The 15,906-nt window shown below is 37.1% G+C and overlaps 2 protein-coding genes across 2 annotated transcripts; both read right to left on the reverse strand.

Moving 5' to 3' along the window:
• Positions 1 to 851: 851 nt before the first annotated feature.
• LOC116162005 lies at positions 852 to 5,906 on the reverse strand. The gene is made up of 4 exons (XM_031475513.1): positions 5,769 to 5,906; positions 1,492 to 1,726; positions 1,296 to 1,441; positions 852 to 1,245 (listed from the first exon to the last, which is right to left on the reverse strand). Exons 1-4 carry the CDS (start codon positions 5,830 to 5,832, stop codon positions 950 to 952), a joined length of 741 nt encoding a protein of 246 aa, XP_031331373.1. The 5' UTR covers positions 5,833 to 5,906; the 3' UTR covers positions 852 to 949.
• Positions 5,907 to 8,298: 2,392 nt separating this feature from the next.
• On the reverse strand, positions 8,299 to 13,679 carry LOC116160940. Its single transcript, XM_031474089.1, has 5 exons — positions 13,534 to 13,679; positions 9,094 to 9,183; positions 8,903 to 9,047; positions 8,711 to 8,853; positions 8,299 to 8,660 (listed from the first exon to the last, which is right to left on the reverse strand). The coding sequence occupies exons 1-5, from the start codon at positions 13,619 to 13,621 to the stop codon at positions 8,362 to 8,364; spliced, it is 765 nt and encodes a 254-aa protein (XP_031329949.1). The 5' UTR covers positions 13,622 to 13,679; the 3' UTR covers positions 8,299 to 8,361.
• Positions 13,680 to 15,906: the final 2,227 nt, after the last annotated feature.

Below are 15,906 nucleotides of genomic sequence, written 5' to 3' on the forward strand. Positions count from 1 at the left end.
CAAAAAACCTTTTTTTGAATGTTTGAAATTCGTGTTTTTTGCGGTTTGTTTGTTTGGCTTCCCCTTCATTCCTGTAGGTTTCACAGCCCCTCAATTTTAATTTTAAAACGCAAACAATAGCACATTTTTTTTATTCTTAAAAAATGCGCTACAAATCAGAAACATTTCCAATAAAAACAAACTGTAAACCGTAAACTGTAAAATGTAGACGGTAAACTGTAGACCGTAAACTTTCGACCGTCAACTGCCAACCGTCAACTGCCTCCGTCAACCGTAAATCGTAAACCATAAACTGTAATCCATAAACCGTAAACTGTAGAGCGTAAATTGTAACCTGTAATCTATTGACTGTAACTTGTAGACTGTAAGCTGTAGACTGTAAACCGTAAGCCGTAAATGTAACCTGTAAACGGTGAACTGTGAGCTGCGAACTGGGAACCGTAAACTGTGAACCGTGAACCGTGAGCCATAAACTGTAAACTGGAAACAAGAGAATGGGAGAGTTAAATGTTTTACTTTTATGGCTTTCCATGATATTTGTAAAGCTACGAACAGAAATCTAGTGTAATAACCTTCATTCAATTTCTGTAAAGATCTTCAAGGAAGGGCCAAAGTAAGGGCTACGTATACAAAACTGGAAAGCGTTCGGAGGTTCCAAAGCGTTCTAGATGCTTTCTAGAGATTTGCGTCGCCTTTCCAGGCACTTCGCAAACATGTTTAAGGTCGCCTAACTAAAAATGCAGTAAAACGCAAGCAAAATTGTCTTCGGTAACCCTTACGAAATTGAGGAGAGGGGCTCAGGGTGATCATTACCAAGGATCAGTTACCATATTTTTAAGGAAAAAAGTAAGTGCAAGTGAAATGTTTATTACTTCACAGTGCTTTCTATTAGCAACACGGATCGAACTAAGTGGGATTGTGTTGCCAAACTACGCTTTAACATTCCTTTCTACTTAGGCAATAGCTTTTCGGACGGATTCGAAGCAAATACGGCGTTAGCAATGCGTTGAAAAGCCGCAGCGTACATTTCCTCATACTCTCCCATGTTGATGGTCGCCAACTTTCTAGTACCACCATTCACCAACTCTCCCAATTTATCACCGATTCTTTGGTGGTCCGTCTGAAACGTCATTTCGAACGAACGCAATCTCACCATGCTGAAGTCGGTCCGAATAATTTCGGAGTACTCGACGCCACCTTTCTTGATTATATCACCGTCGAACTTGACGAAGAATTTGTGCGCATCTACGCATCCCAAAGTTTGTATAGATTCCGACGGCCGCGAGGATACTTACCGTATTTGTACTCCACTGTGCCCTGACTGCTAAGGTCTTCTCCTTTCGTTGGCCTAACCAGGTAGTACGCGTAGTCACCTTGCACCAGAAGTTTCGGAGCGGAACACATCAGGTGAATACTGAAGTACTCGTCGCCAACATTCGTGCTGAAATTCGCGGTTAAAGCTATCGACTGAAAGTCAACTGCGATATTTACTAAACGTCTTCAATCTCAATGTCCGAGTAACCAGTCAAATTAAGGTTTTCGTAGTATTGCTCGTATGGCAGGACGTCAGACGCATGAATCGTCCATCTCTCGACTTCGATGGGATCGATCGAGGGTATTTTCAAACTGGGGACGCCGCTGGCCAAAATCTTCAGAGCGCCTTTTATGGACGATTTTAGGCAGTCGTTCAATTTGGGATCGGAACGCTTGCATATGTGTAGTTGTCCTGCAAAGTGATTTCATTTTAGTTATAACGGACGAGAAAATCGAACATTACTGTCAGAGACACATATGACCAAAGTTCTACGCCACTGGAATTCTGGAAGGTTGCAGATTGACTAACACATTTCGCGCTAAAATTAGTATTTAGAAAAATTTATGCTTAAAGGGACTGTGCCCCGCACAACGTATAAATGACAGTACTCAGGACTTACTAACTACGAGAACGTGAACTCGTTTTAAGGGTCAAAGTGGAGAGTGGTTTTACAGAACCAAGTTGGGGGCTCTATTTGTTCCACAATCGCGTTACTGTCAGCCTTAGTAAACAATTCAAACCCCGCCCCAAACCAGTACGCTTCAATGCATATTCATGAAGTGATAAAATTAAAATATGAGTCAATTACAAGGGGAGAAGTAATTAATTAATCCTTTCAGATAAGTTAATATAATTTACTAGTAGCTTGCGTAATTAGCATTATAATTCCATTTCTCATTTACAAATAATTGACAGCCGAACGCATAGTTTCGCGCGGCTTAATTAAGCACATTCACAAATCTGTAACTCCTAACTTTAATTTATTAAGCCCCCACACGGATTCATTTAGGATTATAGCTAGTTGTAAATATGATTTCTATTTCAATTAATTGATGTTAATTGGAAAGAATTTAACTTGTAGGGCAGTATTCCAATAGGTAATGGTTCGCACTGAATATAAGTAACAAAATCTTCTGAACCGCACATTTCTAAGCAAATGGTGCCAACTATCTTGCACATTTCCTAACTGGAATAGGAAAATTTCATTCAACGAGTAACTTGCACTCCCTTTTACAAAGTAAGGTACTTCCTCACTCTGCAGTGAAAGGTTTTTAACTGTCACCCCTACTCTTTCCTCACAAGTAAAATATTGCCTTGTTTATGAAGATATTTTTTGGCATTTTAACCACACATGCTTCCAGTAAAGACAAGCATATCACATATTTTAAACAACAAGTGTGCGCATGCGTAATGCTAAGTTTCCTATTTATAAAAATATTGCCATAACTTATTTTCCTTTGTACACATAAATAGTAGTAGTTATACAGGGGCGATCCTGGACCACTTCAAGGTGAAAGTCGCGTGTCACCTGGTGGTGACCTTGGAAAGTAGGACAATGAAAATTATGTCAAGGTGACGGTCGCGTGACTCGTGGAGACGACCTTGAAAATTAGTCAAGGTTGAAAGTCGCGTGCCACGTGGGCGGTGACCTTGGAAAGTAGGGCACGGTGAATCTCAAAGGGCAAGCTGCAGTTATCATATTGCATTTTTTGGGATGTCAAATTACATTTACAAGGTCAATGACCTCAATTAGTGTGGTGTTAAATTACATTTTTAAGGACGTACAAGGTCATTTGCCCCATGCTGTTAAATTACATGTTCGAGGTCATCCCAGTTTTCAACGTCATCCAAGGTCAATGGCCCCCATTTTTGTGTTGTCAAATTACAATTTCAATGGCATATAAAGTCAATGACCTCGGACGACCTTGAAAATTTATAACGTCAATGAGGTAATGCAGTCATTGACTTTATATGCTAGTTTTATCCTTCATGGTACTCTAATGAAAGGTCTCAACGAAAGGAAGTAATTTCTATCAACCATAGCCCTCCTCCTCGACCTCTTATCGCAATCGGGTATAGTCTCTTATATACATCAAGAACGGATTGTCGGAAGAGGGTACTCACAAAGGGTGACTGAGACGTCTGCAAGAAATATATCCATTGGTGATGTCAAAACAAAAGCTATTTCGGTTAAAAAAATGCGCTTTGTGTCTTTCCCTCGATCCTTCCTCGGGACCATACAATATAGACAGCACAATTTATGCCGAACTCGTCTTCGGCTTGCCCGGCATCGGTATAGCCTTTTATGAAATGGAAAAAACACAAATTTGGGCAACTTTAGATGGATCTGAAAGCCGAGCGAGCCGAAGGCTTACTTTTGCTTAGTGTTTTTTCTAAGATATCGCTGGACTTTGTGTCTATAGCCTTAGAACATCTTCAAAAATATAATAGAGAGAATTGAGGAAAATTAAAAAACAAGCAAGAATTCAAATAGAACAATAAAAAAAATGAGCAAAATTAAAAGAGAATAAAAGAAAACAACTTAAAAGTTCGACGCAATTGAAAAAATGCACAAGCAATAAAAAAGAATCAGAAAAAAATTAAAAAATTTCGAACGCAAAGATTCAATTGAATTTAAGGAAATTTTAAAAACTTGGACAAAGTCAGAAAAACTATAGCATGAGGTGAAACAATTTAAAAACTAAAAAACTTTAGAAAATGAAAAATTCCAAAAAATGCAAAAAAATTCTGCATGTTTAATTTTTTTTGCATTTTTTGGAATTCTTCATTTTCTAAAGTTTTTTAGTTTAGTTAGACTTTGGAAATGTAAAAAAAAATTGACCAATTGTACACTAACCGTGAAATAATAATTTTTGAAAGTACAATAAATTTAGGTATACTCAGAAGTTAACAATGCTACCAAATTTACAAGCATCCAAAACTCGAAATGGTTCAGAAATATTTCAAAAAACTTTGTTTACAAATTCTTTCATTTGACAATTCAAAAATAAAAAAAATCGAAAGGTTCAGGCAAAATTAAAACATTTTAAGGAATTAGTAAAATTTGAATTCTGAAAATTAAAAAATTGTGCAAAAAAATTAAAAAATGTGAAATCCTACACATTCAAAATTTTGAAAATTTGCACAACTCATACAAAAGACGTTCAGAAATACTAAACAAAGTTTTAAAAAATGTATAAACATTTTAAAAATAAAAAAATTAGATAAAGTGGAGATGTACAAAAATTTGTGTTGTTTTCCGAGCGGAGGAAATAACCAAGAAATAAGGTTAATATTCTGAAAAGAATATTTACGAACAATTGAAAACTTTCTGAAAAAATGCAGGAAAATGTGGCAAAGTTAGGTACATGCACTCCAAAAATTAATCTTGGGAATAAGTAGATAACCTTACACAGATAAACTTACACATTTTAGAGCCATGGAGAAATTAAAAAAAATTTTGAAAAGTTTGAAAAGTGAAAATTCAACTTAAAATAATAATAATAAATTTCTGAGCATTTGTGAAATTCAAACAATTAAAATTTAAAATTTTAGAATTTAAAAAATCGCGTAAACCTTCAGAGGGGGCAATCGAAAATTAAAAAAGAAATAATTAAAAAAAATTGAATAAATTCAAATAATCGAAGGATAAAAGAAAATTGATGATCCAAACACACAACTTTTTAGTTATGGAATTAAACTTAATTTAGAACATTGAAAATTTTAAAAAACGAAAATTCCAGAAAATCATATAATACTGAAACATTCGAACATTGCAAACGCAAGCAGCTTATGCAATAATTGGAAAAACTGAAAATTTTAGGAAAAAGATTTGAATAATTTAGTTCATAGAATGCGAAAAATTCTTATAGACTACGTTTACATGGTAAGATAACGCCGCAACTGCAGACCTTATCATCTTACAAGGTCTTATCAATTTAAATAAAAGCAATAATTTTGTATTTTTGTCTAGCAATGGCCGTTAATCAATCGTTCTGAATACACATTAAATAATTGCGCACACTACATTATGTTTATGAAACGGTAAAATTAAAGTTGTTGAAATTGGACTTGTAAGTAGCCCATTTATATTCGTGGGAACCGGACAAGCATAAAACAGCTACTTTTAAGTATGATTTCCGCACTATATTGTTTCACATGGGGCAGTTTTTGTTGAATATTTTTAAATTTTCAAAACTGCTCTCCTGCTACCTTTGCTCTTGAAATTCCCCTAGACTAATGCTGGCCGTGAATTAATTATTGCCGATTTGTTATCAAGTTTTTTTTGACAATGATTACCAGGAGAACATAAAATGCCAGTACCTAGGCTTTGGTACAATATCAAAGCCTTTCCTGCCACAAAACACTTTTTGTACACGTTTTGAGGTGCTAGAAGGAATCTTATGCGCCATTTATACTCTCCTAATATAGTCAATGCCAAAAATTCACTTACCCAAAATATCCGTCTGGCTGTGTACTGATGCAAAAAATACAAAGACTAGAACGAAGCGATGCATTTCTTTAAGCGTCTGAAAGTCTATTAATCAGTTCGTCTTAATGATCACTAGGTGCCCAATCATCGACCAAAAAAAGTGGGAGACCAGTGAAAAAATAACACTTAGCTATTCATTTTCACACAAATTTACCGGTGTAAATAACGTCGTTAGACCTTGGTTGTTAAATTATTATTCTTTACATACAGGACGACTTTTTTTTAAATCAACAATAAAGCCTTCCTGCTACGATTCGGAATTCACTCTCAACAATTTTCTGTTCCATTCCAATATTGGACAACCTAAGGGGTAGTTTTAGGCGCTGTATAACTAAGGTAAAGTGTAATTTTCTGTAAGTTTTCCAATAAATTCAATATTAAGTAACAAAAGTCTTCTAACTAAGTTAACTGTACAGATTTTAAAATTTCGATTTCTTTGCAAAAAAAAGCAAATGGCAAAAATCTAACACTACCGTAAAAAAATTAAAATGATACATTTGCAACTCTGTATTGTAACTGACGGTTACAAAGCGCTAAAAAACACTAACACGGCCTTTGTAAAAGACCTTTAAAGCTTTGAGGATGGTTTAAAAGCCCTGGAAAGGACCTAAAACGAAAAGATGCATATCCCTTACTGAATATTGCTTAATATTCAACAACCCAAAAAAAAGATGCCTATCCTTTACCGAATATTCCTAACATACGTGATCGTTTACTGACTGCTGAATGCGCTGTTATTCTGGATATCCGGTTTGTGATACTATTTGACCAGGCTGCAGGTAAAACCTAATCGTAGACTTACTAAGGAGATCAAATGCCAAATTGGTAGCAACAATTTGAGTGAGTAATATTAAAAATCAAAACAAGGTGTTTAATAGGCCTAGGGGAAAATCTGAAAAAACTCTTCTAGCGACCTCTGTAAATTTATCCGAGTAGTTTCGTTTCTATCTCTCTCGATTGTCGTTGATTAATTCATTCCAAATGTTTTTAGAGAGACCCCTAAGCACCTGCCCTTTTCGAACGAAGAGAACGGCATTAAAAAGCGCTGTAAAGTGTCCAAATTCTTTAGAGGACTATCGAGGAATTTGGACCTCTACTACCACGGCCTCTAGAAACTGCTAGGCGGAAAGAACCGAAGGTATTAATCCACAACCCAAAAGAGATGCTTATCCCTTACCGAACATTATTGTCTTAATCAATAACCCAAAAAGGATGCTTACCCTTTACCGAATATTGCTGTCATACTTGACTGGCTTCTGAATGCTTTGTTATTCTCGACTTGTTACACCACCTTTAACAACGTTTTTTTAGAAAACTACATCCAAAGTAAAAATATAAACTTAGAAATATATTTTATTAGCTAATTCTTCGGGAGCAGTTTGTCGTAAGGAAACGCTGAAAAACACTGAGTACATCCCTCTCGATTATCGACGGTTTATAACTTTGCGTGAGTTAAGTTCTCATTACATCCCTTTTCACCGATCCTCCAATTTCTATTCTAAGGAAAATTGCTTCCAACTCTTGTTTTAAACATTTAGATACACGCCTAGGCACTGGCATGGTCTCCAGAAACTGCTAGGCAGAATGAAGCCGAGGTTTTAATCGATAACCCAAAAAGGATGCGTATCCCTTACCTAATATTGTCTTAATCCAAACCCAAAAAAGATGCTTATCCGTTGCCGAAGGTTGGTGTTATACGTGATGGGTTACTAGTTGCTGAATGCGATATTCCCATCAAAGTTTTTGAGGCAAGAAGCGGTCTCCAAAAAGAGCTAGGCAGAATAAAGCCGATGTCTTAACCTATAATCCAAAAAGGATGCTTATCCCTTACCGAATATTCCTGTCATACGTGATCGTCTATTGGCTGTTGAATGCCAATCTTTCACATAAGGCTAATAATTTTGCGTGAGTTAAGTTCTCATTACATTCTGTAGGGTTTTTTGCGCATTCGTTCACCGATCCTCAAATTTCTATTCTAAGGAAAATTGCTTCCAACTCCTGTTTTAAACATTTAGAGAGACCCCTAAGCCTTCTCGTCCTTCTCGACGCAAGAGAACGGGGTTAGAAAGCGCTGTCTGGAAAATTTTTTACCCTTCGAAAGGATCATCGAGGAATTTGGACCTTTACTTTCCCAAGTTTGAGCATAAATGTCATGATTTAAGCTCAGATTTTCTCACAGATCCCCAAGCACGGTCTCCAGATAGGGCTAGGCAGAATAAAGCCGAGGTTTTAATCTATGATCCAAAAAGGATGCTTATCCCTTACCGAATATTGTCTTAATCCATAACCCAAAAAAAGATGCTTATCCGTTACCGAAGGTTCGTGTTATACGTGATCAGTTACTGGTTGCTGTTTTTGTTTTTGGGGCAAGAAGCGCCCCAATTTTTATTCTAAGGAAACTTATCTGAGCAGGCTGCAGTTAAAACCTTACCGTAGGATTACTCAAAGGATGAAATGTTAAAATGGAAGAAACAATTATAGAAATCTAGAGTTTAGTTTGATAGGTTTAATAGATCCAGAGTAAAAATAAACCTTTAAAAATACATTTTCTTAACTAATTCTTCGGAAGTAGTTTGTCATATCGAAACGCTGAAAAGACGCTACTGGCGACCTCCTTAAATTTCTCCGAGTACATCCGTTCGTATCCCTCCCGATTGTCGCTGATTAGTTCCTTCCAAATGTTGTTGAACTTCGTCGTGATCACGTCGTCCAACTCCGGATTTTCACTCCTGAATTCTATCCTTAGGAGATCCAAGCTCAAGACGTCGACAGTACATGCTGTAATGTCGACGTATTCTACGCCATTCCGTTTGACAATTTTACCAAATAGGTCGACGTAAAACTTGTACCCGGCTGAAATCGTTTAGTTTAAACATCCGATCGACTTTTGTCGTAAAACTTACTGTAATAATACTCGATTTTGCCTTTGCTGGTCAGATTAACGCCATTTAGGATTGCGTCGTAGTACTCATAGCGTCCATCGACGTACATATGGGGACCGAGAGCTATTATTTCCACATAAAAATTCTCATCGTCAAATTTCGAGCTAAAATACGCACTTGATATTGTGCCTAAGACACCTGCGAAATAGTCACCTGACTGACTCGATGACGATGTCGGAGTAGTTATGCAGTTTCATGTCGTAATAGTCTTGGTCGAAGGGAAGGACGCTTCCCTTAGTGACATTCCACCCTCCAACTTTCAAAGGCTCTAGGGGTTGAATGCCATGCTCGGGATAACCTAGTGGAAACTGTAACTTTGCCTCATTTCGAATTCACCCACTTACCGTCGGCCAGAAGCTTTACTGCTTGACTTACGGCATTTTTTAGGCAGCTGTCGATGTTGCGGTCGTTGCGTTTGCAGACTTGAAGATTTCCTGCAACATTGTCGTGTAAAGTCGCGACAAACACTAAAAACTCAAAATTTCATTTACGACGAATCAATTTAATTGACCTTGATTGACCCCGCGAATAAAATCCAAGATGGCGAAAAAGTGGCTCCATTCTACTAGCGTATGGTAGCTCGAGACCGAAGTACTTTTCCATGTCGGATGGCTCTCGTAACCATTACAGTTTCATATTTATGTTGAAAGAGACAAGTAACCGCTAGTATCAGGAGAACATGACAATGACAATAGAGGCTTAAATTTCTAATGTTGGTAAAACATGGTCCAATAAAAACAGATTATACGTGAGAATCTCTTGTGTTGCTCTTCTGAAATTCCAATACAAATAATGGTATCAGGACAGCAAGGTACCAGAAGATCGTTTCAATCAGGGGAGAATTTCTTGCGTTGCTGTAATCCTGATACAATTATTTGCGCGGAGCTCTTGGTATCAGAAGAACGTAGTTCTCAAGAAATGCTTCCAATTTAAAATCGTTTCTGAAGCTTCCAAAGTATCTGTTAGGAAACTTTAGCACCAAGACAGTGTCTTGGTAGATATTTAAAAACTAGAATTGGGGACTGAAGTATACGGGGAACAATACGTGAAAACCTTCTCATCGTAAGTGTAATCCCGATACAGAGGAGGTCTCACAATTCAAAACATTGACGTTTCGGAAATTCCGTTTTCATGAATATTTGGTATCAGGAGAACAGACTCTTGTTACAACAATTATCGGTGAATGTGGCATCGGAAAAGTAATGGATTTCTGTTATCCTATTAGACATATTTGCCCATAGCATTTAGTGACAAACGAACCTATCGATTTGAATTTTGCAGGTTTCTGTAACCCTGATACAAGTAAATGCGCAGAGAATTTTGAATTTAAACCCCGCAAGACCTGACAAGGTTTTCGCCAATGGAGTTCAACCAATTTGAAATGTTGCGCTTAGGCAAACCCAACAGTTGTAGTAGCTTGAAAAAAAGTTCAATACCAGGAGAACAGGTGCAAAAATATCAGCGCGTAGGTGCAATTTCACCATTTCATGTGATACTGGGAAAACAGCATGTGGAAACCTTATTGTAACGCAACTATAATCGGAGGAAGTCTCAAGAAAACGACACGTAAAGATTTCTGTAGTCCTGATACAATTAAGAGGAATTGGTACCAGAAGATCACAACCTCTCAAAGCATTTCTGAAATGCTGTCAAAAGTAATTTTCAACTTACGTTTGGTATCAGGAGAACATAATGCGAGAAGTTTTCCGTAACCCTGATGCAAATAACTACAGCGAGAATATTATGTACCAGAGGCACATTCGTGAGAATGTCTTTGTAATTCAAAATTGCCTCGTTTTCGAAATTCCCAAAGAAATTTTAACAGATAAGTATGAGGCCCACATGATACTTGGAAAAATCTCATGTGCCTGTTCTCCTGATACAAATAATTGGCAAAAAGGAATTGGTACCAGATCTCAATATGCGAGAAGACCCTATCAATTCCAATCGTTGCCCTTCAGTAGGAGTCTTTCAGTATCAGGAGAGTACGATACAAAAACATTTCTTCAATAAAATATGTCTTTATGTTATAGCAATTTTATAAGAGGAGAATACACGGTTCTGCGATCCGGATACAATTATTTGTGCGCAGATTTTGGTATCAGTAGTTTGTAGTTAAATTAAAAACGTGGAATAGCTACAGTATCTAAAGGGGAAATTGGTATCAGGGCAACATAAACGTAGTATCAGGGAAACAATGCACAAAATCTTCCCAAGTTTCTATAACTCTGATACCATCTGTTGCGCAGAGAATTTGGCGGTAAAAGATCGCAACATTTGAGGAGGTTGTCATCAATGAAAATCCGCCCAATTAAAAATTCCTGCTCTTTTGCAGTTATTATACAAAAAAAATCGAAAAAATGATGCTTAGAATCAGGAGAACATGATACGAAAATGTTAGAATTTGCATTAATTACCTATAGGACAATACGTCAAAATCACTCACGTTTCTGCAACCCTGATATTTAAAAATATTTACGCTGGAAATTCAGTATCAGGTGAACATAATGAGGAGATGCTTGTCCTTGAACTTAATTAAATTTAAATGTTTGTGTTTCTAAAATTCCTAAAAAGAATTAAAGTTTGGTATCAGGAGCGCATGAAACGTGATATGCTCGGTATATATCTAAAATCTCTTTTGGCTAAAGTAAAAATTTAGAGAGAGAGAGTGCATTTAAAATCTTACTGCGTGGCAATTATTATGTAATATCAGCAAGAAATTTGAAGGAATTTTTCTATAATCCTGATACTTCTATATCCCCCACATTCATGGTGTTACGTTGGATGGTCCCATTCCAAAAAATGATGTGTCAGTGTTATGGGCATTGTCCGTTTTGGGTAAGAATGCAGAACCGGGGGGGGGGGGGGGGGGAAATTTACGACCCCCCCCACCCCGGTGCTACATTTTCTCTAAAAACGTACAGCTCAGAGGACTCTCGTGATATCGATATCGTGCGAATTTGTCAGGTTTCTTTTGCCCTGATGCAAGTGGTAACAGGAGGCCATGATACATGAACATTTTCTCAGTGACAGTTTAAAAGGTCCTTGAGAAGATACCGGAGAGTGTAGTATAAAGGAAACAATACTTGACAATATTCCACGTATTCCAATAGGTGGAACTTTTATGTGATACTGGTTTTAAAGGTTTTAAAATCTCTTGCTTGGTACAATAAATTGTTATCGGAGAATGTGAGACAGTATGCGAGAGCCATATGGTTCTGTACGCCTGGTACAATTACGACGAAATTTTGGTACGACACGATACGTGAGAAAGTCAAAATCGTATGGTTTCTGACATTCCTAAAGTATGAGGAGAGCATGATACAATAATGAATTAAAATCTCTTTGTTGACCCAGCTATACTTAGTATGTTTGCTCCTGATACAATGGCATATTCCAATAAAGAATATTGATACCTACCAGACGATCACAATACGCGAGAATCCCTTACCAATACAAATCTTGGCGTTTTCGAAATCATTTGAAAGAAAAATCGGTATTAGGAAAGCATAATACGTGATTTTCTCAAGGTTTTCGTCAATCAGGTGCTTTGAATTTAAACCAGTAGATTTTCTGGAATTACTGAAGACACCATTTTTAAGAAAATCGTATCAGGGAAGCATAATTTATGACAATTTTCCTAGTAAATATTTAAAATGAGGAAATATGTTAGCAAATATGGTAAATGCCCTATTGGTCATCCTATCATCCATTCACATTTGCGAGGCGTGTAAACCGATATAGAAATCGTAGCTACATTGAAATAACTCGAAAGGTTTAAGTATCAGGAGAACTGGATGCGAGAAGGTAATGATTGAAAATATCTTTGCGTTGATCCAATTTCATTAGGGAATCTGTTATCAGGGGAACATGCGGCTACGAAGAACACAATGCGGAAGAATTAGCGATGAGGAGAACATGATGTTTCTGTCAGTGAAATCCTTTCAATTTAAATCAAGTTTTTGAAATTCCCAAGAAGCTGTTTCAAAGGAAAGGTTGTGGTCAGGAGCGCATAACGTGATTGAATCTCCAAGGACTACTTAGAAGCAATGTTTAGTATCAGGAAAGCATATTAGGCGGTGACGATTTAAAATCTCCTCGCGTGGCAATCGAGAAATGTAGAAGTAAAAAATTCGTGAGAATGTTTTTCTTATCATCAATCATTTCGAAAAAAAATTAGGTATCAGAATCGGATAATACGTGGGATTCTTTTAGTTAAAAAAAAATTCGTGAGAACTCATCACGGCCTTCACTCAAGTATTTGAGTAATTGAGCAGACACAATAACAGAAGATTGAAGGATTGAAAATCTTCTTGCGTTGACGCAATGTCGAGAATATGTTATCAGGAGAGCATACCGATCTGTAATCCTGATGCATTTGCTTGTCACGAACTTTAGAAGCAGAAGTACCCAGGTTTCCATCTTTGAAATCCTTCCAATCTAGGCCAGGAGGTCATGATCAAAGAAAACGCAGTGATTATTGCAGAATGTGATATCAGGAAAACAGTATTGGAGAATGCTATCGTTCTATAAATAACGACGCAGGGAATTTGGTACCAGAAAAACACAATACGCTCTTCTTCAATGAAGTCGTTCCAAATGCGTTGCGTTCCCGGAATTCTCAAAGACATTGTTTCGAGGTATCAGGAGAACACGACATGAAACAGTTTCTGCGATAAAATAAAGATTGAACTCCTTGTGTTGGTTCTGTAACCCTGATACGCAGAAAATTTGGCACGAGCGTGTGTGTGAAGCCAAAAGGCAGTGAATTCAGTGATACTTACCAAGAAAATCTTCACTGCAGTGAGCTACAGCTAAAGCACTTAACACTGATATTAGAACGAGCATGATTAAAGTGAGGCCAGAAGGCATGTACCATCAAATTTAAGGTTTATCTACGTTTTAATTTGAGATGCAAATCGAACATTGTTGTTAAAGCATTCGTAGAACGCACTGAATAAAGAATTCCCAACGCAGTGATGGGCCATTGTGCAAAGTTGTTAGTCCATTAAGGATGTGCGATAAATATGAATATTAAAGTGCGAACTCTAATTCCAAAATTATATGAGCAATTAGAGGTCTAGGTGGGAATGTTCTATGACGGGGAGAAATTCTGAAAACCTATTCTTGGGAAATGTTGTTATTGTATTAGAGTTTTTTCTCTTACCTCGCCGTTTAAAGTCCACATTTACCGTTGCGCTCTGAGACTCAAATCGAAAATAGTACAGGCGTGAATCACGACTTTGAGTTACAGGAGGATTTACAAGGACAAGACTCTGTAAAATAAAGGAGCCGAGACTATGAAGAGCTGAAAAGTGGAAGGTTTATGGTTTTCAGATCTGAAGTGTCTGAACTGCTGGCACGAATGAACTCCTACACGTTGTGTAATCGGTTCTGTTATTTGTTGGGACGTGAGGAATTGAATAAAATATAGAATTTTGTGCGTAAGAAAAGACAAGAACACAAAATATATTACGTTCACATAAAAAAGGCGACACCAGGAAAACCTTTTGTGGACAAAAACCCTGGTACACAAATACACGAAATAAATCAACTACGACAACAAAATGCCAAAGAGCACAAACGAATTAAACATCTCAAGTTGTACAATACAAGTCAGGTATCGAGTAAAGTGCAGTAAATCAGAACGAAACACAAATACATGTGAGAATGCCAATAGCAAGGATTCATATCATTATCGCCCTAAAAAACATATTATAAATAGAGGAAATGCTAATTAGCGGATCCCCTTATCGTATATACTGACACAACCCCCCAGACACCCCCCCTCCCAGTGCTACATTCAGCTCTGAGGACTCTCGTCTCAACACCACAAAAAAATAGCTCATCGATCTTGGATTACTCGAAATGTGTAATTTGACACCACAAAAATGGGGTCATTGACCTTGTATGGCCCTGAGAGTGTAATTAGATATGACATAAAAATGAGGTGATTGACCTTGGACGACTTCGAACATCTACTTATAGTTAGTAGGCACCGCAAAAATGAGACCATTGACCTTGTATGCCCTTGAAAATGTAATTTAACGCCACAAGAACTAAGCTCATTGATCTTGAATGGCCTTGAGAATGTAATTAGACATCACATATCAATGAGGTCTTGGATCACCTGGAACATCTAATTTGACACCGCAAAAAAACGGTTCATTGACCTTGAAGGACCTCACAAATGCAATTAGCCACCACAAAAGATGCAGTCATGGCTCTTCTATGGCCTTAAAAATGTAATTTCGTACCACAGTAAATGGGTTCATTGTCCTTGGATGCCCTCGACAATGTAATTCGACACCACATAGAAATGCAGCCATGAAATGGTAATTTAACAACGCAATGAGGTCATTGACCTTGGATGACTATTTATTTTTTGGATATTTTTATTTTTTATTTATTTTTTGAAATTAGTTTATGAAAATGTATTCAGACACCACAATTTAGTTCTTTGACCTTAAATGACATTGAAAATGTAATTTGACACCACAATTAGGGTCATAATTCAACACCATGGGACCAATGACCTTGTATGCTCTTAAAAATGCAATTTAAAAATACATCATTTGAAGCCATTGACCTTGTAAATATAATTTGACATTCCAAAAATGGGGGAAGGACATTGGAAACCAAAAAGGGGTCAAGGACCTAGCGTGATTTTGAACATTTATGAGGTCAATGACCTTGGATGACACCACAAAAGTCAATAACCTCGAAAATGTAATTCGATACCATAACAAAAGAGGTGGAGTGACCTCGGGTGATTTTGAAAATCTAATATGGGACCAATGACTTTGTATTCTCTTAAAAATGTAATTTAACGCTACATCATTTAAGGCCATTAACCTTGTATGACCTTGTAAATTTAATTTGACACCCCAAAAATGAAATACGATTATTACAGCCTGCCATTTGAGCTATACCGCTTGAAAATTTATGGTGTCAATGACCTCGTATGTCCTTGGAAATGTAATTGCACACCACAAAAAAAAATGAGTTAGTGATCTCGCCTGACCTTGAAAATTTATGGGAGTCAGTAACCTAGAATGACATTAATAAGTAAATTGACACCCTAAAAATGGGATCAATAACTTCGGAGTCCAATGTAGGGGTTAAGGACCCCGGGGCAAAATTGAACATTTATGGGG

The sequence above is a fragment of the Photinus pyralis genome, unplaced genomic scaffold, assembly GCF_008802855.1.
Source record: "Photinus pyralis isolate 1611_PpyrPB1 unplaced genomic scaffold, Ppyr1.3 Ppyr1.4_LG10, whole genome shotgun sequence".
NCBI lineage: Eukaryota > Metazoa > Arthropoda > Insecta > Coleoptera > Lampyridae > Photinus > Photinus pyralis.

What these genes read in the sequence shown, in the direction of transcription:
- LOC116162005 (XM_031475513.1), bottom strand. Translation starts at nt 5,832, where the DNA reads ATGCATCGCTTCGTTCTAGTCTTTGTATTTTTTGCATCAGTACACAGC. An exon ending in ATTGAGATTGAAGACGTTTA is followed by an intron (nt 1,442 to 1,491) that starts GTAAATATCGCA and finishes CGCGAATTTCAG; the next exon opens with CACGAATGTTGGCGACGAGT. An exon ending in CACAGTGGAGTACAAATACG is followed by an intron (nt 1,246 to 1,295) that starts GTAAGTATCCTC and finishes TGGGATGCGTAG; the next exon opens with ATGCGCACAAATTCTTCGTC.
- LOC116160940 (XM_031474089.1), bottom strand. Translation starts at nt 13,621, where the DNA reads ATGCCTTCTGGCCTCACTTTAATCATGCTCGTTCTAATATCAGTGTTA. An exon ending in CTGCAGTGAAGATTTTCTTG is followed by an intron (nt 9,184 to 13,533) that starts GTAAGTATCACT and finishes ACAATGTTGCAG; the next exon opens with GAAATCTTCAAGTCTGCAAA. An exon ending in ATCGTCATCGAGTCAGTCAG is followed by an intron (nt 8,854 to 8,902) that starts GTGACTATTTCG and finishes TGCGTATTTTAG; the next exon opens with CTCGAAATTTGACGATGAGA.